This window comes from Ixodes scapularis, unplaced genomic scaffold (genome assembly GCF_016920785.2).
Source record: "Ixodes scapularis isolate PalLabHiFi unplaced genomic scaffold, ASM1692078v2 PGA_scaffold0__279_contigs__length_252992795, whole genome shotgun sequence".
Taxonomy (NCBI): domain Eukaryota; kingdom Metazoa; phylum Arthropoda; class Arachnida; order Ixodida; family Ixodidae; genus Ixodes; species Ixodes scapularis.
This window is the reverse complement of record NW_024609835.1, coordinates 114,017,798-114,045,755: the sequence shown is the minus strand read 5'-3', so window position 1 is coordinate 114,045,755 and position 27,958 is coordinate 114,017,798. Positions and strand designations below refer to the sequence as shown.

Below are 27,958 nucleotides of genomic sequence, written 5' to 3'. Positions count from 1 at the left end.
CTCAGATCTTACAAATTTGGGAATGGGCGCCTAGTGTGGAATGGGCGCATGTGCAGTGTTCTACGGTAAATTTAAACAAACCTCGACTTCTCACTTAGCCCTCGATGGTAGCCAAACAAGCCCACTTTTGCTTCTGTGTTTGTGGCCAAACTCTGTTGTCCCTTTTCCGGCGTCTCATTGGCAAACCGAACACACAAAGCCTTATTGGACCAACGTTTCTATTCAGCAATGTCCTCTCGCGAGGCATTGTAAAGGCAGCTAGAGCACTTCCAGGAAGCGCGTGACTTCTGTCCGAAAAAGGGGGAGACTTCGCAAGTCTCCCCCTTAGTGCAGTGCTTAAGCATTGGGCTCGCAACCTTGGGGTCACGGGTTGGTCTCCCCTTCGGAGCATTGAGAATTGTGTCCTTTCGTCTTAATTCATTCACTTACCGTATTTGCTCTCATAATGAATGCACTTTTTTCCCCGAAAAATGGACACATATTTGCAGGGTGACGTTCGTTACGTGGGGTAAAATTTTTGCATTTACACACCTCGTGCAAATGTCATATGAGGTGCCAATATGACACGGCAAGGTACTGTGGCATGTCTCCACTGATGGGCACACCCACGGCCGGTCGGGGGTGCACCACAGTAACCATGGTTCATGAATTGCGAACCTTTTTAGGGCGCTTTCGGCGTGCCTTTTGCCGAAGGAAAAGCACCCTACAAAGCTCACTCAGCACGGAGAGCAATGCGACTCTTCTTAGGCCTAACCACTTTCACGATTTCACTGTCTGAAAGCGGACATCAGACGATGGCGTGTTTGTTGACATCAATGCATCCGATAGGCAACTAACGTCCAGGGCTGGGCAATTCCTCGACCCAAGCTTCGTCAAGCGTGGGCGCTGCTCAATTTCACGGTTGATCACTTCCGCAACTACGCACTTGCAGCCATTACGAGGGCGGCTTGGCTTGGCTTGGCCTGACCTGGCCTGACCTTGACCACTTGGTGGCAAAGTAAAATTGGCTTGGTGGCTAGCTGAGTTGGATGCAATTCGAGACTCGTGGAGCCAAAAATTGGAGGTGCATTCATTACCAGGGGTGTGCGAATACTCGAATATACGAATTCGAATCGGATAGCAAGTTCCTGAAGAATTCGATTTGCGAATCGAATTCCTAGTATTTGGCCACTCGAATATTCAATATATTCAGCCAAAGACACGCGGTTGGAGCAGGGTTGACAAAAGAGCCGTTTTATCTCCTGATGTAAGTACCGTGATGTTAGACAGACCATGTGAGAAACTCCTCTTGGTCCTACCATTCCACAAAAGTCTAGCGCAACGGTTAGAAAAAAGAAAAGTAACGAACGCCACAACTTTATAGCACGCAGATTTACTCATGATTGTTTTTCTTTTCTTTTCACAAGTAAAGCTCCCTTGTTTCAAATTGAAGCGCCGATGTAGAACAGACTTGCCACACTCACAGAAATCGGCGACTGCAAGATCACAAAAAGAAAACCATGTTAACCACGCCGATAAAACCAGCTGAGTTGACGTCGTTTTTTCGGAACCGCAAGCTGCAAAATCTGATCTGGAACGAAACAGAACGGAAAAATGGTGTGCCTAAATTTGAAGAGGGTTTCCAACCGTTCGATAGCCGCGTTTAAATTACGAACTGCAAGAAGGCGACGAAAAGACGAAAGCGTTGACCGGGCAGGCGTCGTCGCTCTACCATTTCCTTGCCTTCTTTCCATGTGACTACGCTACACATGCGCACTTACGACCAATCTGCGCAGGAGCCGTCCCCGTGGTTTCAGTTTTGCTTGCTCCTTCTTTTAAATCGAGGCTCTCTAAAACAGGATGGACGGAGGAATAGATGCATAGCTGCAGTATGATGGTGACTTGCGCCCCCTAACCACATGTTTTTTTTTCTTACTTTAGATTATATTGTTTAAACCTGTTTACGCTGATTTAACAGCTATCTGTTTATTTATATAAAATAAAATTGCGGGTGTTTTGTTCTCCCTTAAAATTGAAACCAAATATCGCAAAATGCCCCTTTTCTGAGATATGTAAATATAAAAAAGGTGATGTCGCGTTGTTAGGTCGTGCTTTATCGAGAAAAAAAAAAGACACGCATGGCTCTAACTTTTTTTTTTTTTGTGACGCTTAGGGTAAATATTTTATGTTTGCATCATAAAATTGGATCTTTAGTGCCCAACGTCCATCAGCAGCTGCTTTTCTTTTTTTTTTTTTTCACCAGAACTCTTATACATTTGACCTTTTTGTTCTGTACAAGACGCATATTCTGCACCAGGCGCATACTCTGCACATATAATAATCTCATTCACAGCACACTTCGAAAAATTCCTACAAATAAAATCACTATTCAATATTCTATTCGATATTCGCCTTTTTTTTTCTTAATTCGATTTGGGGTTCAATTTGATAACTACTATTTGGTATTCGCGCACCCTTATTCATTACGCGAGGGAAAAAAAAAAAGTCCAAATATTAGTACCCGTTGTGGGGGGTGCTTTCATTATGCAAGTGCATTCATTACGCGATTAGATACGGTATGACTCTTCCGCACAAGTGCATTTGTTTCGTGTTACGAGTTCAAACTTTCCTGTAGGGGGCTGCCGAAAGAAATGCTATTGCATTTAATATTGTCATAAATGAAGGCGACGAGAGGATGGACAGTGAATTGAAAATAAAGCTTTAATTGGCGAACTTGTGCTAAACAGGATAAAGAATGAGCGTCGAGACAGCAGAAAATCGGGCGGCGATTCGGTGGCATAACAGCAAGCAAAAGCATGACTGACTTGACAAGGTCGCGGGCCGCTCTTTATCTAGTGCGCATCAGCATCGTGAAAATTCGGCCGAGAAGGTTCGAGCATTGAGCGTTCGGGGTGAGGATGAACAAGCACTTTCGAGAACAAGAAACTGGGGCGAAATTATAAAAGTTGCGTCCTGAGGAAGAATAAATGCAAATCTTCTAGAATACCTTGACCAGGCGCTGCTTGGTCAGCCCTGCGCGCGACATTATACCCCCCTTTAAAAGCGCATTGTCCTGATGCAATGCGAAAAGACAACAAAAAAGGGTTAATAAAAATTAAAAAAACGTTCAGCCTTTCCACTCTTGTGAAGAAGGAAGACCAGCGGAGCTGTACTCGATACACTGCCGCAACACGCACGCGCCCGATTCCCGCTCCTTCTTATCTGACGCGCCGCCGATCGTGGATACGTCTTTGGCGAACCAGAGTCGGTCACACACGGCGCACGTGACGCCAAACGGGTTCTCCACGAACTCCCTTCGGGACCTCGCCGTTGCACCCGGAAACTGTTCAGCCGGCGTGGAGTGCAGTCATCGCCGAGCCTCACGCTTGCGCTTGGCTTCCGTGGCACAATCGTCGTCCGTGGCATTCGCCCGCCGGCGCCGTTTACATCGCTGGTTCTGTTCTCGGCGGCGACTTTCCAGGCAAGTGATGTGCTCTTTGGCAAGGGAATCTGAAGCGCTGGACGCAGTGGAAGTCGAGGCGACAGCGGCTTTGTGGCGGCTGTGGACCATTCGCACTGCTGCGTACGTCGCCGCTCCTTCCGCAGCCTGTCTCCTTTCCCCGAAAGGGCGCGCGGCCGACCTATCATGAGTCCAAACCGAAACCGATAAGAGCTTAGGAGTGTAGGAAACAGCGCGCAAAACGGACGAGGGCAAAGAAACAAACGTAATGAGCACTGCGCTCGTTACATGTGCTTCTTCGTCGTCTTCTGTTTTTCGTGCTGTTTCCTATGATGGATTCCCACCAACGCGCCCAACTATCAATTCTTCTATTTTAGCGGGAAAGGTTGCCGCCATCTACGAGCGACGGCGGAAACCATACTGGTTGTGTGCTTGCCGCCGTTGCTTATAGATGGTGGTAGCTGACCAGGCAGGTTTGTGTCGACATACCGGACACGATGCTGGGGAATTTAGCCCCAGCTCCGCTGTAAAAAGGCTCGAGGTACACCTAAGCACCTCTTATGAGTTGTGAATATGAAAGTATGCGTGGCCATTATTCCATTCCCGTGTTTCATTTGTGGCGTATTTGCGTCGGTCGTGCACGCGCTCTCCCAGCTCTCCTTTTAGCTCTAACCTTGGACGTTTCGTGTTACAGGCGCGCTTGCGGCGCGGAACACAGCGCCATGGGGCGGTGGTCATTGGAACTGACGCGGCCAGCCACTGGGATTGAAGGCGAAATCCATCAGCTTTACTAAGCTCTTTTGGGAGAGGGGAAACTAGGTGCCGCGTTTAGGCTTTTCGCATGGTTTCATAGTTGGGAGCTGGCTACACTTGGAGATAGGATTTAAGGTGCTGTTTTGTGCGCTTCAAACTGATGACGTCGGCTCGCTCCAGAGGACAGTTAATACTTTAACTGTCCTCTGGACAGTTAAAGTATGAACTGTTCAGTATTAACATTAAAAATATAAAATATGCTGAGACGAAATAAACATGCAGCGTCACAGTCCTAATACGCTTAGAACGGCTTGAGTCAAATAACTACGGGGACCACTTCAGGTCGTGGCTGGCAGCGTGCTGAAGGTTGGGTTTTGTCGGGTAGCACCTCGTAGTTCAAGTTCCCAAGGCGACGAATGACCTTGTAGGGTCCAAAGTAGCATTTTAACAGTTCCTCGCTGAGGCCGCAGCGGCGAATGGATTTCCACACCCACACCCTGTCTCTAAGCTGGAACCCTACCTACGTCGCGGCGATGAAGTTTGTACCTGCCAGTGTTGACACATTGTTGGTCCTTTTCCGAAGGCGGGCTAACTGGCGTCGGTCGTCCTGTCTATTTTCTGTCCCTTCTACGTTTTGATGTTTCTTCTCTACCCCAGTCTCAGGTTAATTCAACATGGTTAATATTCACCAGCTCGCCTGCACCCTTACGATTTTCTCTATGGTGTCAGTCGTTGGGCCATGGCGGCATAGCTCAGAGTCGGTTGCTTAACCGGCGCAGGGTTGACAAGGGCCCGTTATTCGATGGCTCTCTTAAACTCTTCCGTACGACTTCGGCGATGGACAGCAAAGGCTAGAGGGTTAACAGCAGGCAACAACTTCCGTAGCTCCTGCCCAACGACGTCGCAGATAACCTCCAAGATTTCCTGAGTACTGGCGCTGATGTCGTTGCTAAGCAGCGTGGAGGCAATGACGCCTGGATGTCGTTAATAGTAGTAGGCATGTGCTTGGAGAACGCGTTCTGTGTTTATTGCCTCCGTGAGAAACGCTTAGACTGTTGCCAGTGGGTTGCGGACGAGGCCTCCAATATGTCGTCTCTCACCCCGCACATGAGGACGCGCAGCTTTTTGTCGTCTGTGGCTTGTGGGTCGGCATGTGTGCTCAGACGCAGGACGTCTTCAACAAAGCTGGTGCCACTTTCGTTGGGGCCTTGCATCCTCATCTGAAGGAGGTCCTCGGCTCTCTCCCTTTGGTGGTGACTGGCAAACATCCGTCGGAGCTCTCCTTTTAGGGCGTACCATGACTAAATCAAAGTTTCATGATTGTCGAACCAGTGCCGCGCCGTGCTCTCAAGGGTAAGGTAGACGCTCTGCTGGCATTGCTCAGACGTCCACCCATTGTGCCAGGCCACTCACTCGTACTGGTTGACCCAGTCCTCGATGTCCTTGTAGACGTCGCTGTGAAAGGGCGTGGGTGTACGACGGGCGACGCTCAGGTAAACTACGGGGGAGGCAGCGGCGGCAGTCTGCGACGATTGGTTGCTCATCGCCGGCTTCGTCAACTGGTGGTTTGTTTTCTCCGGCAGTAGACTAAATTCCAGGGGCAAACCTTGAACACGGCAGCTTCCTCGGGTCTTGGTCGTTTCCACGGACGGTCTCCTTGAACCGGGTGCAGGGCTTGCGCTGCAATGCCTTGGAGGGGTACACCTCATGGGCTGCGGGACCCCGCACCTCCAGCAGAGATGTCACGAATGAAGGCGACGAGAGGATGAACAGTGAATATAAAATAAAGGTTTAATCGGCGAACTTGTGCCAAACAAAATAAAGAACAAGCATCGAGACAGCACAAAAGCAGGCGGCAGTTTGCCGGCATAACAGTAAGCGAAACTGAGACTGACTCGACCAGGTTGCAGGCAGCTTCTTATTTAGTGCGCATCAGCATCATGAATATTCAGCCAAGAAGGTTCGAGCATTGAGCGTTCTGGGGGAGAATGAACAGGCACTTTTGAGAACAAGAAACTGGGGCAAAATGATAAAAGTTACACCCCGAGTAAGAATAAACCCAAATCTTCTAGAATACCGTGATTAGGCACTGCTTGTTTAACCCTGCGTGTGGTATTTAAATACTATAAATATACCGTATTTACTCGCATAGTGAACGCACTCGGATAATGAAAGCACCCCCCACAACGGATACCAATATTTGGACTTTTTTTTTTCTTCCCGTAATTCAATTTTAACCTCCAATTTTCGGCTCCGTGAGTCTTGAATTGCATCTAACTCACCAAGCCAATTTTCTTTTGCCGCCAAGCGGTCGGGCCAAGTCAAGCCAAACCAAGCCGCTCTCATAGTGGTTGCAAGTGCGTAGTTGCGGAAGGGATCAACCATAAAACTGCCACATCAGCCAGGCCACTGTTCCCCTCGGAGGCCAGCGGCTTTCGCCGACCTTGGCTAGCGGACTCTATTCAGGAGTTCCCGCATCAGCCGAAGGCCCCCTGACAACATCTCCCTCTAGAGAACCCATTCAGGCGGAGCCGATGCCCGGCACAGTTCCCCCACCTGAGGGATACGCCGCCGGTGACGTGAGCGGATCACTCGGTGGTCGCAGCGCTGCCCCAGTGCCCCACGTTGGGCGCCAAAATGTGGAGGTCTCAAAGGGGTAGCGCCTTCCGGCAGGGAGGCCGACCGCTCAACCTACCACCCCGCAGCGTATCATGCTAAGCGCTGCGGCGGGTTCGACTGTCGGCTGCAACCGTTAGCCGGGACTCTCAAAAGGGAGCACACGGACACGCCGAAGGCAAGGGATAATCGGGTGTTTATTTTACGTGTTAAACATATAAAGATAAGAAACACGCTAAGGGCGACAAGGAAGGAACAGACCCTACCTTGTCGTGCCTTCCCGAGAGCGGGCTCGGAGGTGGGCCGTCAGGGAGGGTCGGGCCACACGTCCGAACAGTTCGATGTCCCCGCGAGCAGTCCCCTCGAGCCGGGGTACAAGGCCCCCCCCCCCCCCCTCTCTCTTTCTCCCTCTCCGCTGGCGGCCTCAGCCTCGGACCCAAGAAGGTCCAACCGCCAGGGGAACGTTTCGCGTGTCCCCGCAAGGTGGGGGGGCACGGGGGATGGAGGCATGCGATGCGAGGGTAAACAGCCAAGACGGCTGCTCCTCCGAGGCACGAGACGGGGCGCTCCGGCTGACGGTTGGACAGCTCGGAGCGCTGTTCCCGCGGCCATAGGGCCTAATCAGGGAAGTGGAGCGGGCGGCTCCCACAAACTGAGCAGCCCGCACACTTGACGAAGCTTGGGTCCAGGAATTGCTCAGCCCCGGACATTCTTCGCCTGTCGGATACATTGATGTCAACAAACATGCCGTCGTCTGTGATCCGCCTTCGGAAAATGAAATCATGAAAGTGGTTACGCCTGAGAATGGTCACGTCGCTCTCCGTGCTGAGTGAGCTTTGTAGTGCTCTTTTCCTTTGGCAAAAGGCGCGCCGAAGGCACCCTAAAAAGTTGTGCAATTTATTAAGCATGGTTACTGTGGCGCGCCCCCAACCAACCGTGGGTGCATCCATCAGTGGAGACATGCCACAGTACCTTGCCGTGTCATATTGGCACTTACGGTAATATGACATTTGCACAAAGTGTGTAACTGCTAAAATTTTACTCCGCGTAATGAACCCGCTCCCCCTCCCCCAAATATGTGCCAATTTTTCGAGAAAAAAAAAGTTTTCATTATGCGAGTAAATATGGTATTATATTTTTAGTATTTAAAAGTATAAAATAAGTACATATATTAAAAATAAGTGGACCAGGTATTCTCCCTTGTGGGACCCCTGGAAGAATGGGTTTCACCTTAGAAGAGTATTCATTTGGATGAACTGCTGTCGATGCTGTGAATAGGAATTAACTAAAGAGAGGGTGTGTCCCCGTATACCGTAGTTTTCGAGCTTTCTAAGCAACATCTTGTGTTGTAACACGTCGAAGGCCTTTGTAAGATCAATAAAAATGCCAAGTACAAAAAAGAAAAAAAATTGGATATTGTTGCACACAGGATTGAGCAAGCAGCACCCAGTCACGATATTCTAGAAGATTCACATTTATTCTTGCTTGGGGCATAACTTTTATAATTTCGCCCCAGTATCTTGTTCTCGAAAATGCCTGTTCCTGCTCCCCCCGAACACTCGATGGTCGAACCTTCTCGGCCGAATTTTTGGATAATGCTGCTTGCTCGGCCCTGCACACTGCAATATTTGTCCCAACACAGGGACCTCTGGTGTCGAAACCCCTTCATTCTCCATATAAATAAAGGTAAAATTATGGCCTAGTTTGGAATTTGAGCGGCCTTCTTGGGGCGTACGCAACAAGCATAAAATTTTCTCTGGTGGCAAAAAAAAGTCAGCCTTTTGGTGACTTCCACGATACCATTTCCTTCGCGACTACAGTTGAACTCAGTTATAACGAAGTTGACGAAGATAGAAAATATCTTTTTCTACATCCGAAATTCGTTATATTTGGTACTTAAAAACAATATCCTTTTTGTTTTGCACGTCGGATGTAATGGTCACAGAGCATACAGTAAATAGGCTCGTGTGATTGCTGCTGTTCTATTGTTTTGGTAAGTTTTCAGCAGAAAGTAACGGTAATGAAGCCGTATTCCTACCTGTTACAATAGCTGGCGGGCACGCACATGTTTATTCTTCTGGAGGAATGCTTCTCCTCTATTGTTTGTGCACTGTGGAAAAGTGCAACAAGACTGCGGAACAGATATGCGGGATGCACCTTGTTTGAATGGCATGACTGGAGAACAGGCTGTTGAAATATAATAGAACAATTGTTGTTATGTTTTGTCGATGTGCAATAAGCGTGCAACATGGAAGTAAATAACCCTTCCAGAGCCTGCATGGGATTTTATGATGTCATACTGCAGGGAGAAGCGTGTTCATTTTTTCCATTTCTTCTTTGCAGCTACATCATTCTCCAGTCTAAAATTTCGAGAGTGATGTACTAATGAGGTCCTTTTGTTTTGCAGCTCTCAAGAAAAGTTAATACTCTGATTAAACAGAATCAACTACTCTAACATTCTATATTGGGGTTGTATAGATGCTTTGCAGCAGCTGTGCATGGACGCCGCCATAACTGACCTTCAGCTTTTGTTCCCTCTTATTTCGTTTATTTCACTTCATCTTTACCACAGCAGGCCAGGTTATTGCCGCATTAGATTCAACTGTGTCCTTCTCTAAAGCATCGGCCTTTGTAGAGGATCGTCAACTACCGTTTCAGTTGCTCAGCATCTCGGTAAGACAAGAGAAGGTCAGCAATGGCGGCTGTAATTTAGCGCGTGTGCAAAGCGTTTATACACTTGGAGTGTGCCATAAGCTACACCTGTGGAGCACGGTCATGCAACACTGTGGCTGCTCGTGCTTCCAGTGCAACTGCTGTCAGAAGAATACTCTACCATGTCCCCCGGCACCCTGGAGTCCCAGGGTCTGATCAACCAGTCGGAGTACCAGAAGTACCTCACCTTGTCCTCCTCGCCAGAGACACACAAGAAGATCTCGGGTGCGGCACTCATCTACTTCAAAAGGGCAGGAGCAGCAATTGAGCCTGGTGTCTTTTAACATTAGCGGAATATGACCACTAACCCTAGGTTTGAGCAGTTACACTGCACTGGCTAAATTGCTGAAAGTATCAAAACATATTGCGAGCCAGCTTTCAAATTCTCCTAGAAGGAATGCTTGTCCCTTTTGCTCTCAACCGCACTGAGAAGTGGTGCCCTCGGCACCGATGCCACAGACGTCGCTTTGTCTCGACGCACCTGTGTTAGTAGGGGGAGAAGCACTATGAGGAGAGGTAAATTGTCTTTTCTAACAAACTTCAAAGATACTCCAAAATATTTTTAGAACTAGTGTTATTAATTTGCAAGATCAAATTGAGTACACAGTTGTTCTTATCCAAAAATTTCAAGTAATAGTACCTACGTGTCCAGATAGTTCGCATGCTTCATTGAATGTCTTGCTTGCCAGTGTCAAGACCTCAAAAAAGGTAGCAAGTGCCAAGTCTGTATTTCCACGTCATTTGCAGGCTTCATTGCCAAGGTCAAAGACACAGCCGAGACGGCAGCCTCCAGAATTCAAGCCAAGGCCGAAAGTGTTGGCATCAAGACATCTCAGACGGACGTATCGGGTGCCAGCAAAGTATGTGGCTTTGCATACCCCAGGAGCTCTCGTGGAGCACACCCTATTCACACAATTGCAGGTCGACTTGATTGTCAATCAATTTCCCACATGCCTTCCAGCAAAAAAAAAAAAAAAAAATTTTGAGTTATAGATGTTGCATGACAAATTATCCCTGGTGTCGTAGTCCCACGGCCCGTTGTCATTAAGAAATCACATACCTCACAAATGATTGCATCACAACCTCAAAGATGGTCAAAGATTAACCCTTTCGCAGTTCGGTTTTTCTTTCCAAGAGATGGGCCCCAGTGGGTGGACTTTGTTTCATAAGTATAGTACACATGAAGAGTCAATGAACATGTTTCCTTAATTGTCCAGCAAGTGCACATACATCACTTGCAAGCTCTCCAGGTTGAGAAACCTCAAAAAAAAAAAAAAAAGCCGTTTAGCCCTGTAACGCCGGATTAGAGCGCAGCTCTTGAGGAGGAGGTGGAGAAGGGTACTGAGGGGAAGGTATATCCCTCCTTCCTCATCCTGTCTGCTAGTCCTTCCTTCGAGCGGTGTCGCCGTCGTCTCACGAGGGTCACGTGACCTGACGGGGGTTATGTGACGGCACCGAGGTCACGTGACCTCACGGGGTCACATGACTCTTATGAGGTCACGTGACGATGACAATGACATCATCAGTGACGATTACGATGCAGATGACGTCATCAGTGACATCACTGATGTCGTTATCAGCGACGATGCGGATGCCGATGACGTTATCAGTGAAGATGGCGATGCTGATGACGTCACTGATGATGTCATCAGTGACGTCACGCGTCCCATAATGCACCGCGCGGTTACGCTGACGGCGACGGTGACGCCGCTCAAGCCGGAAACGGCCGCCTAAGAGCTGTGCTCTAAAAGACTGAGGGCGAAAAGTTGCCTTTCTTCCATTCGGTTTCATTTTGGGGCATCCACCTCCGCAACATTCTGGCGATCCGACTCTAAGTCGGAGGTACTTTACAGCACCTTTTCATTGGACGGTGAGCTCTCATCCTCTGTCTACAATTCCGAGAAGCGTAAAAAGTCTGAATCGGAAGTGCCGGTGCTCTGATCCTTTCTATTAGTAAAGCAGCCTACACGCACATGACCATCTCACATGTGTCACATGTCCGGAGCGTCTAATTTCAAAACCATAGATAGCCCCAGCGTGGCTAAATGTGAGCGAATACAGTGTTTAGAGAAAGCCAAATACATAAGAGATGGCTACACCTCTCGGATTGTGCATGGTTTCACGTTTAAGCAGGAACCCAAGCAGCACAGAGTTGGCCAAGCGTTGGCCAATGGCTGGATATGGTCATGTGGCCAGTGGCCAGGGTTTGGCCAGCCATTGGCCGATGACTGGCCTTTCTCTGGCCATTGGCCAATGGCCACTGGCCATCAGCCATCGGCCAAGCATTGGCCATTGAATGGCCACTCTTTGGTCACTGGCCACAAGACCATCCCCGGTCTTTGGCCATTGCTTGGCCAAAATCCGTGCTGCTTGGGAACTTTCAAATGTTTAAGGGTTAAATGTGAAATGTGTTAGGGTTCAAAGAGTTAAGAGGATTTTTTTTTCGCGTGCTTGGAAGATGTGAATAGGTGACCTACTTTTGGTCACATATTTCAAAAGTAGATCTGCTTATTTGCATCATCAACTTTGCAAACGCAGTCAGTGTGAATGCAACTTCAATCCGGGAAGTGTACTGAGTACTGCCCACATAGAGTTCATCCTGTCTTGTCGCAATTGAAAAGTTTGGTGTTGTGGTGTTCACCATACCTGCACCCATCATGTCTAATTGTCGCAACTGAAAAGTCTTTGCTGTTGTGGCGGTCACCATAGGTACACCTCTCGCTGGGACACATCACACTGGCATTCTGCAGCATGCCTGTTTTTCTCGGCACCTAGGATAACTCTTGGATGCCATAAACATGCATCGAAAGCATCAAAAATTGCTCGAAGCATCTCCAGCTTTTAACAAAGGTGGAGGGAATGAGCCAACAATGGCATAATCGTGCAATGTGTTCTTTGCACTGGCCATTGTGTCAGTTGTCTCGACACAAACTGCAGCATGGAACTGCTGCACTTGCCACTGCGCCTTGTTGTGTTTGATTGCACTGCGTGCACATACAAAGTCAATATTGAACAAAGAAAAAGTGGAGAAACAAGCATGGAATTAATGGCACAATAAAATAATAAAGCAGTAGAGCAATTGGGAACTGCAAGCAAACCAGAGTATTTCAATCGTTTCGGCTTTGCTTGCATTATCGTGTTTGGCTCCAATTATGTGTTGACTCCGTACTGTTTAGGGTTTTTCATTTTGAAAAATTGGGTATGACCTACAGTTGTGTGAATATTGTATGTCACTTCAAGTTAGAGTATGTTCACCTTCATGAAAGTAGTGATCAAGTGCATGTTGTGTTTTGTTGCTTATCACAACTTTTCCACCCATATGCTGCGTTTGCACAGTGGTATCTTATGTTCACCTTTTGCCTCCAAACTTTTTGTTGCCTTCCTTCTCTCTTTGCTACCTTCTCCTAGTCTTACTCAGGTCTCACTCTTCTGCATTGTCCAACCCAGGGTCACAGTGTTCTCAGAGCAGCAACACTTGTGGCCATTTTGGATTGGTGACTTTTTGACTAGCCACATGATCAATATAACAAGACAGTTCATGGCATCGCAATATTTTAATAGAGCATTTGCAGTATTCCCAAGCGCCCCGGTCCGCACTCAAGGAATCATGGGAACTGCGTTCTTTCAGCTCCGTAGTGATCGCTAATTTTCGACCAATTCCATGGTTACACAATTTTTGAGCGTAATTCGAGGTCACCCTGAACAAGCACCTGATATACCCCAAGGACCTGTCCTATTACTTTTTAAATTTGCTCCTCAACGTCACCCTTTCTGATACTGCGCATGCGGTCCACCTTTCAACCTGGCTGAGCTGCAGAAATCTCTTACAATATTATCATTCTCGTGATTGTTGTTTGAGCAGGAATTGCTTAAAAAGCCGATAATTCTCAACAACAAAAACCAGGATTTCGGAGTCCGTGGGGCTGTTTATAGCATTTTCGGCGTTTCTAATTTAATGTCAGCATGATAATAATGTAAGAGATTTCTGCAGCCCATCCAGGTTGAAGGGTGGACAGCATGCACAGTATCAAAAACACTGTCATTGACGAGAATTTTTAAAAGCGATATGATGGGTCATTGGGGTATATCAGCCGCTTGTTCAGGGTGACTCTGAATTGCGCTCAAAACCTGTGTAACTAAGAATAGAGTTGAAATTACCGATCACTAAGGGGCTGAAGGAGCACCGTTCCCATGATTCTTTTAGTGTGGGCCGGGGCACTTGGGGGATATCGCAAATGTTCTATTAAAGGGAATATAAATGTGGCCGTACAGTCACTCTCAATTATCAGATTTGTCCGAGCTCATTCCTCTGGCGTGTCTTAAAGTGAAGATTTGTTTTCATGCTTTTTGTCATTTTCTTTCATATTTCATTACCTAAAAATAGTACTAGTGCTATATAACACATTTTCTTGTAGTGTGCTCTGGATGATGGGAGTCTTTTAAAAAATTTAGCATTTCCTTTGTGCGTGTGTGTGTGTGTCTGTGTGCGCTTGCGTGTGTGCATGTGTGTTTGTGTGTGTGCCTTTATGTCCAGCAATTGTGTTGTTGTTGTCTCGTGTTTAATATGCACGCTTTTTGCTTTTCTCAATTTTGTTTCTAGGCCTTAGTTCACAGACCTTTGTCCAAAAGGGTAGGATATTTTGTTTTGCACCTCTTTTTTTCTTTGCATGTGCCTCGTGACCCTGCTTCCTTTCTCTGCGTTCACCTCCTTTCTATGTATGCTGGGTGTGTAGGGTGCCATTGCATGCTTTGGGTAATGTTTATAGATGCTGCTGACCCACTAGCTTCACTTTGGGGGTTGTGCTGCAGGTTTAAGACTTTCGGAAAAAATCGGATAGTAATTGGCATGTACATATTTTTACCACTTGATAAAAAAGCATCCAGTACTGTAGTGTGACCCATCAGTACAGGATGGGGTCATGAAGTAACAGCAGGAAGTACTACTGCTACGATACTGTGCTGGCCATTGTAGCTTCACTATGAAGTGCAAGCTTCAGGAGTATATTTCAACAGCATCACACATTCCAATTTTTTTGACAAAACTAGGATAGGCTGCATGGCCCAGCCGTTGTTATCAATGTTTCATCGAGTTTGGGTATATGAAGAAAACATGGAAACATATGGGAGACATTTCCCGTAGATTGTTCTAGCTACCCATGAGGAAGCCATACAAGGAACCTTGCTTTCTGGATTACCTCATGTAGTATATCTCTCTGCCTCGAGTGGAAACCAAACTATCAGTTTTATGGTAGGCTTGATATTGTAGGAAATACCTCGCAGTTAGTTCAAATGTGCAATCACTGACATGCCTATTTTCCTCACGTGGTTAAAAATCTGCCATCAGAACTACCATCTACCAATAGACTAGAAAGGAGTACATGCAAGACACCAACTTAGGTGACAAAAACTGCACGAATTACGTGCCCACCTGCACGAATTACATGCGAGAAAACATAGATGTGGTGTTTGGGCTAGTAGTAATCATTACAAAATTTGCTCGGTAAAGTTTTTACAATCGTTTTCAAATTGCTAAATGAAGTCGTGCCCCCATTCCCCCGAAAAACTGTCCATAATGCGGGTTGCCCGCAATAATGAGACAAACATGCACATATTTTTCCAGTTTACCCCCAAAAATGATGTCCATATACCGGTGTATCCATCTTAAGGGGGCCATATAAATGAGACATGACTGCATGTGGAAATTAGCCCAATGCGAGATATAAGTCAACAGTACTAAGTGATCCTTGTTTCCTTAATTCTTTGCATTATGCTCAGTTTTTAGTGGAACGCAAATTACCGGTCAATTAGGGTTTTACAGAAGGAAGCATACTCCTAGTTGTTCACAGCGCACGGTCTTAGTCCGAACTGGAGTCGCAACCCGCCGTCCCGTGCCGGCAAAGCTCGCAACAACCTTTCGTCCCCCTCCCAGCCAGGCGAGGCAAGGAGTGCGGCGGCGCTGGCGGCAGGCTCCAAGCTGAAGCACCTGAGCCTGGCGGAGACGAACCTGACCATGGAGATTGCCCAGCTGCTGCTCTCCCTGCTCCACGCCTGGGGGCTGGACCATGACCTGGACAAGGTCAGAGGGCCAACGTTTTCCTCTTTTTCGCCCTGGCAGCACGTCGTCCGGAACGCGTCTTTGACCGGCGTGTTTGGCGTCCCGTCTCGCTGTACTTTGAAAGTGAACCCGGGAGACATTGCATCACGTCGTTGAACGTCGCAATCCTGGCGATCGTCGCTAAATGTCCGGGAAAAAAAAAAAAGCGAGCGTCACCGTGGTTGCATGGTTCCAACTCTCGGCCGCTCGAGTTTCCACATACCGTCGAGCCGGATGGCGACCTACACCGGCATGCGCATTTGCCACATCCACCGCTGCCGTGACACCACCAGGATTGTGGCCAGCGACGACGCGACACTTCCGCGACGTCGTTGGGCAAAAATGGAAAGACCGGTTTTTAGGACGCGGTAATTGCACCAGTCGGGAACGTTACCATACCGGCAAGCGCGCGGCAAGACGCTCCATAGTCTGCGACGAGTTAAGGAACCGGGAGGCGCTTCACCTCGAGCACGAGCCTTCTGCCTTCGATGGCGCTTAGGCGCACGCGCAGCCAAAGCTCGGCGGAAGGCGACAAGCGCACGACGGAGGCGGAGCTTCTACTGGTTTCTTGGCCCACGACCAACTATGAGCAACGAGGCCGGATTGCCGAATTTTCAGCTTCGCCTAATGGGATGAGCACGGGTTGGATGCAGGTGCTGCGTCAGCTTTCGCCGGGACTCGCGTCCGGTCGCCGAGTATACGAATCCCACCCGAATGCCGACGCAGCGCTCACGATTGATCTGTGACCCTTGCTGGCCTACAGTAAGAGACGCGGGAAATCCGGCACTACGGCCTCATCACCTCAGAGGCGATGTGCGGAGGCTCGTTGCTTCTCACCTTTAGGTAATCCATCTCTAGAACCTTACTGGTGTTCCTTTTTTTTTTTTTTATTCATGGGAGATTATTTTTTAATCGAAACATTTATGTATTTAGTTTATAGTTTGTTTGTATTGCATATATATCTATACTAGGTCTCTAGAATCGTGTGGGAGCCACCACTAGTATATATTGTAGCACAGGGTCCTGCCATTTGTTGTCCTACATAGAGAGAGGGAGGCCCAGGAAATGCTCGTATAAATGGCTCACCCTTCATCCAATATACTATGTTTTTTCCTTTCACCAAGGTTATCGGACAGCCTTCTACGCAGTTGGAGAATGCACCCATGGAAATTTTTGCTTAATGCTCAATTATGCTCTGCATAGCGTGCACGCGCAGCACAGCAACATCGTGTTGGCGAAAACCAAACTTTCTACAGTCCGCTGTTTCAACATAACTGACGTGGTCGGCGGGATTTTACACGCTCCGACTGCACTGACAAGGAGATGGAATGTGTCATACTTTTACGCGGGCTGCGTCGGGTAGCCAGACCAGGATGCATTGCAAGCTCTCCGGACCAGCAGCCAGGACTCTCGAGGCAGTGCAGGCACAGCTTCGTCAAGGTGGCAACAGTTGGCACGCTTGTCGGAGAACATTTTGCGCGTACTTCTCGGACGGCGCACGGCGGTACACAGTACCAACCAAGTTTGACTGTGCAGGAGTCGAATTGCCAACTGGTGTGTGTTGTAGCCAATGTAGCGTCTCTGACATCGACCACCGCCTGGTTAAATCGAACTATAAATGGGCCTTCAGGAGTGGTGGAGCAAGGGGAATTTAACCTTGAAATTGCAATTTAACAAATATAAAAAAAAAACACTTTTATGAAGAATTTTACATATTCAAGTTTATTAACTCCATTAAAAGCGATTTCAGAAAATTTAATATATAAACATGCGGGATTTATGTCGCAAAAATGTCCCAGCCTGTTCTGTAGTGTCTCGGTTCCTTTCCAAAAATGTACTAGATGTAGAGATGGTGGAAGGTATATCAGATGTCAACAACAATAACACGAGACAATTTAGCCACGCATAATTTAATGTGCAGACAATGTTTGGTGTTGGTAATAGCTCATTCATAGATGGTGTCGACCTGCTTCGCGATCATACTTTTGCCACTGTTCCTAGCATTCTTCGTTAACTGAATAATTTAGCATTTATAAGGCTGTAAGGGTTGTTTCTTGAAAGACGACAGAGCCGCTTGCGTACAGAGCAGCAGCATCTGTTGCGTGCATTCTTTGCCGGCAATTCAGCCACATCAGATTTCCTTTCTCTGCTGCTCTGCACCCCCCTCTTAGGTGTGTGAGGGCAAGCTTGGCCTCCTGTGCCCCATGCGCCCCATCTGCTTCGGGCTGCTCTCCCGGGGAGGACACATGAGCCTGCTCCTGCCCACCCACACCTACCGCATCATACCCTCCGAGGACCCACAGGCAGCAGCACCCAGGTGGGAATAACCGCCTTCGTGGCACAGAGGTTCCATTTCGATATGGTGCCTGGAACGCGTCTCTGACTGGTGTGTCTGTTGTGCTGTGAAAATATGTTTCTAGACCATGTCCAGTTCTTTTGGGCTTCTGGATTTAATTGTGTTAGAGTAGAAGTGATTGAGGTTTCACTACATTTCACTCTTCAAGCGGTCGTGTTTTGGTAAGGAAATTCGGGCATGCCCCTCGGGCGTCTCCAAGTCCGTAAAAGGGCTGTGCAACGATATTAAGTAAGAATGTTTCTCACTTTACGCAACCTTACTGGCACTGGTGAAACCTAAGTATGCTTCCACACAGTGCCACTGACCAACAAGCTTTTTTGGGCGCCGCATAATTTCAGGGATAAAAGCGAACATTTTCTTTCAGTCTCGGTGTAAAAAACGAGCAAAAAAGCTGCCAAAGTCAAGGTTGGGCACGTTTGCAGACGACCAAGTCAGCGACGCCATTTACTTGCGGTGCAATCTCCCGACAAGCACAGTGAGGTGAGCAGATGACGCACTCTGTTGTCTAAACTTGGATTGAGCGCGTTGGTAATAGATTCAAAAATATGAAAGAGGTAAACAAAGAGGACAGACAGGACAGTCTAACTCTTTCGTATTTTTTAATCTGTTGTCTGCTTGCTGCTCCTTTCAGGAGGTGGTGCCGCAAGTAAATAGTGTCGCTAACTCGGTCATCTGTGAACGTGCCCAACCTTGACTTCGGCAGATCTTTTGCTCCCATTTTTTACAGGAAGGGAACTGCACCTTGATATTGCAACACGGTAAAACCGACCTCCACAGCACACATTCGGGATAAGTTATAGCTTTCCACGTGCAGGCACCGATTTTTCCGGCTCGATTTTGCGGCAGAAGGTCTGCTTGTGCCACCCCACATATGCAGGTCACCAACGTTCCAGGTCTACCTGATAGATTTTGCCAGTGTATGTTGTTTCGTCATCTTATCGTGAGCAGTTACAAGGGAATGCAATGCACTGGAGCACACTCAAATGCCAGTGTGTGAACCAGCCTCCAGATGTCCCTGTCAACCGTGCGCATACCGTATGCTTCGGGACGTTGGCTTTGCCGACTTGAGCCATTTTGTCCGGTCCCTCTGGGGACGCTCTGCAGCAAGCCCGAGGCTCGCAAGGTGACCATCCCGGTGCCGAAGGAGCAGATAGAGGAGGAAGAGCGGGCACGCCGCTTCTCGTCCCGGGGCCACTGGGAGCTGTCAACGGCCGTAACCACCAACCACCTGCTGTCGGTCATCGCCCTGGCAAACACCCTCATGTCCATGAACAGCGCCACCTTCGTGCCAGAGCAGGAAAAGCGGCGCAAGCTGCACAGGTGGGAAAGCGGCTCCTCTCTGCCTGCGCAGGCGTTGTGCCGGTTTCGCCGCTCGCGGCTCTGCTCGCCGATGTTCGCACTTGGTGCTGGAGCCGGAGCTCGGTCATTCTCACCTCACGGGAGTTACAACGGAGTTTGAATTAAATAAAGCTTGAACCGGTGAAATCAAAAGTTACCGAGAAACTGGTGCGGTACGGGGTGTCATGGACACTTCAAGTTACGTCTTATTGTTCCAAAAAAGAAGGTAGGAGTGTGCGAGTATCGGAAGTCCATAATACGAAGGAAATAAAAATAATGTAAGAAAGTAACCTCATAAACTGTACAAAATCTTAAATATGCACATAATAAAAAAAAGAGCTAAGATTGTAGACTGAAGATGAGGCACAGCTTTCAATATCGAGATAGGTTATAATTTTAGGGGATGGGAGCCTGCTCAGCGTATATTACGGTGGGCACGTAGACCCTGGCGTCCCGGAGAGACAAAGTGACACAAGCGGGCGGCCTCGCATCGCAGGCGCCTGAGCCGCGCGGACAGCCGAGCCTTCGTGATGACGGCGGCGGAGGTGCCCCCTGGGAGCGCGGCGGTGGACAGCAGCGGGGCGCTGGCGGTGATCCAGGAGGTGCTGACGCAGCAGCAGGCTCATGTCAAGCAGGGCTGGAGCTTGCTGGCTGCGCTGCACTGCGTCCTGCTGCCGGACCTCGTGCGCACTCAGGACTTCAAGCGGCCTCAGGTCGAGATGCTGGCACGCCGCTGGCAGGACCGCTGTCTCGAGGTGGGCCATCTCGCCCTCCTTCCGTCTCTGCACGGACCGCTAACCCAATATCTCCTATAGTCGACAGGATGTCTCTCTCGAACGTTTGGCCTCCAGCACGTGTCGGAGGTCAGACGTCGTCGTGCATTGATTGTGCGTGCAGGCGTGAAGGTCGCGAGATGCTGGAGCTTTATGGTAGGTGGGAAGCTCGTGCCAGAGGCAGGACGACTGGAGGACCTCTCTGCCATCGACAAAGCGAGATGACAAAGCCATGGTGCCAGAGGGAACGACGAAGCGGGAGGACAGAATTCGGTTAACCTAGTTGGGTAACACTTACGGTTGACTTCTCCATGCTGGGGACGAGGAACGGAGAGATCGGAAGAGAGGTTCAGCGAGGAGAGGAAGCAAACGATAAAGGCTGTAAGGGTTACGAGATTTGAATGCTACGAAGGTGGCCCTGTCCACGGACACCATCCTTCGTCCTCTCTGAGCAAAAATCCAAGTATGGTTTTGTTCAGGAAGCAAACGAGAGCTTTTGTGACCTTTGCTTCTTTCGTGCGGTTTGTCCCAGGCATCGAACCTCTTTGGCACGGAGAAGGGCGGGTTATCCGAGTGGTCATATCCGGGCTTCCCATTTCGCTTCTTCTTTTCTACATCGCCCGGCAAGGGTCAGCGCAGGTCACGGATCGGACATGAGCGCTGAGTCAGCATTCGGCCAGGATTCGTGTCCTCGCCAGTTTAACGAGAGTTCCGACCGAATGCCGACGCATTGACTGTCCTCCGTCGGGTGAAGTACAAAATGCGACTCCATGATATTAGGAGGTCTCCATCGACATGTGTGTAAGGAATGCTTGCAATGTGTAATCATGCTGGACAGTAGGCATCCCAGAAAGCTGAAACTTTGATGGAAGACTATGTAAGTGCGCAGGAAAGGCTCAAGAAGGAACCTTTTGTTGAATCTCAGAACAGCAGCAGACTCTTGGGGGTGCAGTTCACCTTTTCATCATCTGTTTCCAGTTGTGTGGAGGACGAGGGGTGGATAGTTTGAGAATATAACTTTACCCTAATCAAAAGTTGTAAACAATTGTTCTAACTCGCTAATGCAAAGATATCCTTCATTAGCAGCGGATACCAGTAACCGACTAATTTTTCGCGCGCTGAAATTTCGGACATTATTGATTATTCTGAAAATTTTACGGAACCGCCATTTGCCCCATAGAGTGAATGTGTAACAGTGACTAAAAATTTGGACAATGTGTGCCTTATCACTCAATTTTTCTTACTTTTTCGAGGCCATTATGTTACAACCGCAAACCAAGCCGCCACCATTTTTATTTTTATTTGCTGTTTGACCTGTAGCTTTGACACCACGTGAACAGGTTTACACATTCTATGACAGGAGATGCTGTCAGTGCAATGCAGAAGCTAGATTGAGGCTATAGTCGGAATCATAGCCTCCTTTTTGCGCCATCGAGGTCAATTTGATTGCCGATTTTGTTTTATGCTGTTGCCAAAGGGATTGTGGTCGCCTAAACATCCGGGCACTGTCCGCTGCCGCAGCCGCCCTCCACATGCCTTCTGCCAGAAGCGGCCGTGGCGCAAAGAACGACATTCATGCTTTTGCATTCACTACTCGTAAGAAGTGCTTAGGTATCCTTGGAATTTTTGTTTATAGTTTCGTTCATGGACAACTTGACCGACGCCATCGCAGCATTCGAGAAGTTCACACACGTGGTCAGTGCACTCCGTGCCGGCTGTTGTGCGGCCGTCTGACGCAGACCGTTAAAGTGTAAGACGATCTGATCGCGAAGGGGTGTAAAACGCCGTCCAGCAAACTATTGACCAGTTTCTCCAGTCGTTTAGTGTACAAAGTTCCAATACAGAGATTTTTTTGACCGAATTAACTTTTTCGGACTGCTGAATTATTCTAACTTAACACGATCCCATTCAAATCTGAATAATCGGTGGGCGCCCATACTGCTTCTCTTCCTGTATTCTCTTGGCAAAGATCAGATGTGGGAGCTTTTATGGTGACAGCTCTTCCCATGGCCGGAAATGGCGTCCGTCGACTTCGTAGTTGTAGTTGTTGTAGTAGTTGTTATCTCAGTAGGGCGTAGGACGTCCGTCGCCAGCGTCGTTAAATGCTTGACGAAGATCGCCCGCCACTGCCACGTTCTCAGAATTTGATCCTGGGTCCGCCGCGCGGGAAGCGTGCGCATTACCTAAAGCTACACCACAGCTTTGGGAACCTGCTTTATCTGCATTTTATAAATGCAGTGCGTACGAGTCTTGCGTGGCGCCCACCAGATGGCGACAGTTGCTGCTACGTCGCGATAAAAAGCTCTTTGTCTTTCTCAATTAATTCCAAATTCAATGGGAAGTAGTCATTTAAACAAAAAGCTTCGGCTAGGTGGCGCAAGCCGCAGCCGGAATAAAAGAGTTCAGTCGTATCTGTCCATCCCTCCATCCGTCGTCGTGTCACGTCCCTTTTCACCTCGTATTATGCCACCTCACGCAATAGCACTTAGAAGGAAAGGCCTGCACCTTTCTCTTTCAAACACCATCAGTCGTCATCACTACAAGTGTGACGCTAGCATGGGGTGACGCCTAGACAGACGCGTCTGCCGCTTTGAAGAGACTCTCGTCAAACTTCGGCGTGTTCGTCACTCGGGGCAGGCCAGGGATTCACCAATGACGGCGTCATTTAGAGACTTTGACATTTAGACTCCACAGTGCGTGAACGCGACACCGATCCCCCACGATTTCGCCATGATGTGCCGCAGCTCTTGCCGTGATCGTACTGCTCATTTTTTGCCTATATCCCCCAAAGCCCTTACATTGGCTGACCATAAAGATAGAGCTAACTGTCTGGTTCCTAGTGGTCACACTGATGCCAGCTGAGCCATCCGATCTGAAGCAGCAAGAAATAGGCAGTGTAACGGACCTTCGTTGCATCTATTAAATTAAGAGTGCGCATTAGTATAGTTTGCCTTCATCTCGCTCTTCACAATGTACACTGTTTGGCGCTGTTAGTACTATAAAATATGCGATCGGCAGTGTATCTTCTCTTCCTTCTAAAATTGAGGGGCTGTCGTCAGAACTACTAGCGTGGTGGAAAGTGCTCATTTGGGGGTGCTGGTTGATGCTGGTCAAAACGTTGTCAAAGTAATATGCAAAAAAGTTCCAATCTCATGTTCACACTGAATGCGTTCTACAGTGCACAACCTTGCACAAGGAAGCTGCGTGCACACCCTTAATTTTGGTGCCAGCTCGGCGCGTGCGCCATCGAGTATCAGTGGAGCTCGGGACCTTTTGTGCGCTGCTCGAACTTGCGGTGATGCCGGCTCCATAATTGCAGGTTCGGGAGGCAGCGCAGGCCCTGCTGCTCGCGGAGCTGCGCCGCATCGGGCCCAAGGGGCGCAAGGCGGTGGTGGACGAGTGGGGGGTGTACCTGCCCAACTACGGGGAGACCTTCCCAGCACCCCACGCGCACCACCCGCCCGGCCAGGGAACGCAGCACTCCGGCTCGCAGGCGACGGCCGGGCAGCAGCTGGTCCCCGCCACCTCCCCGGCGAGCTCGGAGGTGGGCACCGCCTGGAGAGGGGGTCTACGCCCACGCTGTCGTAAAATGACCAGGAAGCACCCCGCCGAAATTGGGAGATAATCTTAAAACACTGGGGCATGGGCACTTGTTAGGTCCAAAAGAAAAAATTCGGAGTGGTCAAAATATAAATTGAGCTTTACCGCTTTGCATCAGGGTGTTTAAAGAAGTGCCTGATGAGGAGGTGTACCTCTGTTGGTGGGCTCAGAAGTCTGGGTGGGCACTTGATATGCGCTGGTAGTTTTTAAACATTTGAAGGATATTGTGATATGTGCCCATACTCGGTATTTTACGGTAGATCTTGGGGAAGGACTCTGCAGGTTTAGGTTCACTGGCCACAGTTGAATTGAACACACCAAGGGGCCTGGAACGCTTCTTCCACTGGTGCGTTTAACAATCCAGCTTTCCGTGCTTCAGGGAGTTCTTGAAAATCCAATGATGTATGTTGCCGGAGTTGACGTGTAATTTGACTGATGGTTGCAATCCTGGCGGTTGTTTGTAGGAATTTTGGTTGAGAAGCCGAGCCAGAACCAATGACTGTTTCAGTTGCCATGCTACTGACTGGGCATTGCTCCCCCCCCCCAATTTTGACACTACCAACCTTAGCAGCAAATATTGTGGGAACTGACATACCCAGGGATAAAAACTGCTGCTGAATTTGGACGATGAGAAAGCCCGCATTCCACAAGTGCTGTCATCAATTATGTCGATGACAATGCGACTCTCTGGTAGCTCTGCAAGTTTCACAGCAGAGCTGTTATATGCTAGGGTCTGGGAAAAAATGCTTCCTCACATGTTGACAAAAAATTCCCTATTGGTCGTGGCAAGTATGAATGAATAAAAACAAAAGGAGGGGGCAACCAGCGTGAGTCAGCCTTCTTTGGCATTATTAGATAGTGAGGTCTTGATCCCTTGTGATCATATCTAGGCATCATCCTTGAGGTCATCCTAGAAGCCGTCCTCGAAGTCGTCCTCGAAGTCGTCCTCGAAGTCGTCCTCGAGGCCGTCCTAGAAGTTGTCCCTGAGGTCGTCCTAGACGTCGTCCTCTAGTCGTTGTCTACCGTCTATTGAAACTACCGTTAAGTTCACAATGAGTTACCTGCATGTCTTATTTTCTTTAGTTTTAAAAACCAGGTGACATTTAGCCTTGATATTAACATTCTTAAAAGTCTTATGCTGCTCCCAACTTGCTCCAAGACCTCATTTTTGTTGCTCCCAGCCTGGTCCAGAATGTAGTTTTTTGTGCTCCCGAGATTGCTCCAAAGCTGCTTTGGCCAGTTCCATCCCTGTAAATGCTCACGCATTTCGTCGAGAATCAGCGTAGCGACAGCGATGATTTCGGCACCATTCTTTATTTTTCACTATAGTGCACTTTTAGGGGCGAAGCTCCTTAGGGGATAGCCATGTCCGTATGTCTGTCCGCCGTCGGGTGCACGTGCTTCTGCTCGTGAGCTCACGCGCTCACGAGCACGTGAGCACATTCTCCTGTGCTCGTGTAGGAAAAAAAAACGACCGCATCTCTACGTGGTGAATGATGTTGATTAGGGTGAAGCTCTGGTGGTGCTTGTCTGCGTAGACGGAGAGCCACAGCATGCTGAGCCTTTCGTTCGTTTTCATCCATGTCAGAAAGAGAATGCGTGGTATGGAATGTGGCTATATACACAGTTGAGCATTTGACCGCAGCGTCATTGAAAACGGAAAATGGATGAAAACAAATGAAAGGCTTGGCATGCTGCGGCTCAGCGTCTACACAGACAAGCACCACCAGAGTTTCACCCCAATCAACATCATTCACCACGTGGAGATGCGATTGTTTTTTTTGGATAGGGTTGTTCATGAGGCATCCGCAACACCGGAAGTGGAGGCACCGCAATTGCATCTGTCTCTGTGCTGCATAGCATTCTGCGTTACCACTGCCTTTGCCTAGAGTGGGATGAACAGGGGGATCTCGTTACAATGCCGGAGTCGTCCCGAAGGGATCCCGTCTCGTTGCAGGGCAGCCCGGCGAGCTTCCAGGTGGGCTCCCCCCTGGCAGCGGGCAGCAGGCCCAGCTCGGGGTCGAGCACCCCGTCAGGGCTCCAGAAGACGGACACCTTGCGCACCGCCAACGAGCCCCAGAACTCCTCAGAGGAGGAGGAGGACGAAGACAGGGAAGGTAGGCTCTCTCTCTCTCTTTTCTCTATTTCCTTCTAGCATGTGCTTGCCAGGATATCGATTGCCTCGGTTGCGACGCAATAGCAGGTAATCAACAAACGAGACAAGACGTGCTGCTCATGTTGTCCCTCCTCTTGTTCAATTATTTTTTTGTATTTTGTACTTGGTGCCTTTGAGAGTGGAGAGCTCTGCTGTGGCCAATTCAGTGCTTCTTTGACCCCAGGTGCTGTACTAAATGACTGACATTCTGGAATTGCTTTATTTTTTATGTTCGGTCAAATTTGAAGCTAGCATGTAATGAGCACAGAGTTTTTGCCAATGACAACCAATCACACATGAAATAGTCAGGTGCTCAAGAAATCATACAGGCTCAATGATGCCGACAAAGGCTAGGAAGCACACAATGTGTCTCGCACAAACCACACTCTGTGTGTTGCTTGTGCTGGATTTTCCAATCTTTTTATCTAGTTTTTTTCTTTCTTTTTTATTTATTTTATTTCATTTCTTTTTTTAGTTAATCAAATATAATGCTTTTATTTTATATATTTATTGGTTTATTTTTTTATTTATTTTATTCCTTATTCATTGATTTTTATTTATTTTTATTTATTGATTGAATTTTTATTTATTTTGTTGTTATTTGTTTAGCTCAGTGGTCCTATCATCTGGCTGCCACCGCACGAAAATAGGTTCGAGACCCGCTGGGGGCTTGAACCTTGTATGTAATCTTAATGTCTGTAACACCCTCGACGCTCGTTATGATGCTCATTCGTGATAATTTTTTCATAGAAATGCCACAGAAAACATATTTTGCGTTATACAATCAAGAAGTATGGTGTTTCTTCCAGCAACCATCATAATAATTTACATGTCCCTTCCGCTTTACTTGGGTGTCTCGGGGGAATGTAAGTTTTTGTGTTTGCGTACAAGGTGAATTTGTCATTGTTTATTCATTTAAAGTTGAACTAATTTCTTATTTATGATCCAGTGGAGCTAATTTTTCGTTTATATCTTCAAAAAGGTGCAACAAAACTTGGCTTTCACGACGTCTGTAAGCACGGCACACGTGCTCTTCACAATTTGTCATCAGCACTTGTCTGAAAGGGGAATATCATCTAATTGTGCATTACAATTCAAAACAGGCATGAGAATGTTTACGCTGCATAGCCAGCTGGTCATATTTCTCTTGACATTGCGTCATGAGCTTTCTGGCGAGCCTGGTTTCCAAGAGCCCCGTGTGCATTCCAGGCGGGGAACCCACATCGAAGCACGCCTGGAGTGCTGCAGAGGGCCGGCGCAAGCAGTCAACGGCCATTGTTCTTCTGGGCGTCATCGGGGCCGAGTACGGCCACGAGATTGAGCAGAGCAAGCGCAAGAATGCAGACGACCAGAAGAAGAAGTCCCTCATGGACGGCTTTGGCCCCGTCAACTACTCCCTCGCACGCCACACCAGTGAGTGCAGTTAAAGAACCCCTGAAAAAGAAAAAAAAAAATTTTTGAGCTCAGCTCAAAAAACATTTTGTTTCTTTGCCGTCATCGTCAGCGGAACCGTGCGATGCATTACGGGACGCGTGACGTCACTGATGACATCATCAGTGACGACGATATCACGATGACGTCACAATGATGACCAGTGACATCACGTGACGTCATCGTGATGACGTCATCGCCATCGTCACTGATGACGTCAACAGTGACATCACGTGTTACGTCACCAGCGAAAAAAATTCCATGCTAAATTTAGCAGAAAAATTTCCCTGCTAAATCTAGCGGAAAAAATTTCCCTGCTAAATCTAGCGGAAAAAATTTCCCTGCTAAAGCTAGCGGAAAAAATTTCCCCGCTAAATTTAGTGGAAAATCCCTGCTAAATCTAGCAAAAAAATGTCACCACTAGCGGGAAAACATTTTCCCGCTAAATATAGCGGAAAAAATTTCTCTGCTAAATCTAGCGGAAAAATTTCCCCTCTATATTTAGCAGAAAAAGTTTGCTTTCTGAATCTAGCGAAAAACATTTCCCTGCTAAATCTAGCGGAAAAAATTTCCCCGCTAGCAGAAAAATTTCCACGCTAAATTTAGCCGAAAAATTTCCCACTAAAGTTAGGGGAAAAATTTGCCCTGCTAAATTCCCGCCAAATTTACACGCGATGCTCTCACCAAAGAT

The 27,958-nt window shown here is 48.2% G+C and overlaps 1 protein-coding gene across 2 annotated transcripts in view; it reads left to right on the top strand.

Annotated features, from left to right (window-relative positions):
• LOC8041781 (WD repeat-containing protein 7) overlaps positions 1-27,958 on the top strand; it is a 102,835-nt gene that overhangs the window by 43,674 nt on the left and 31,203 nt on the right. For both annotated transcript variants that reach the window (XM_029990742.4, XM_029990754.4), the window contains exons 17-25: positions 9,614-9,745; positions 10,268-10,380; positions 15,450-15,596; positions 17,786-17,931; positions 19,075-19,290; positions 19,805-20,063; positions 23,401-23,625; positions 25,639-25,798; positions 27,046-27,249. In XM_029990742.4, coding sequence (XP_029846602.3) covers positions 9,614-9,745; positions 10,268-10,380; positions 15,450-15,596; positions 17,786-17,931; positions 19,075-19,290; positions 19,805-20,063; positions 23,401-23,625; positions 25,639-25,798; positions 27,046-27,249 — 1,602 coding nt within the window. The remainder of the gene's footprint in view (positions 1-9,613; positions 9,746-10,267; positions 10,381-15,449; positions 15,597-17,785; positions 17,932-19,074; positions 19,291-19,804; positions 20,064-23,400; positions 23,626-25,638; positions 25,799-27,045; positions 27,250-27,958) is intronic.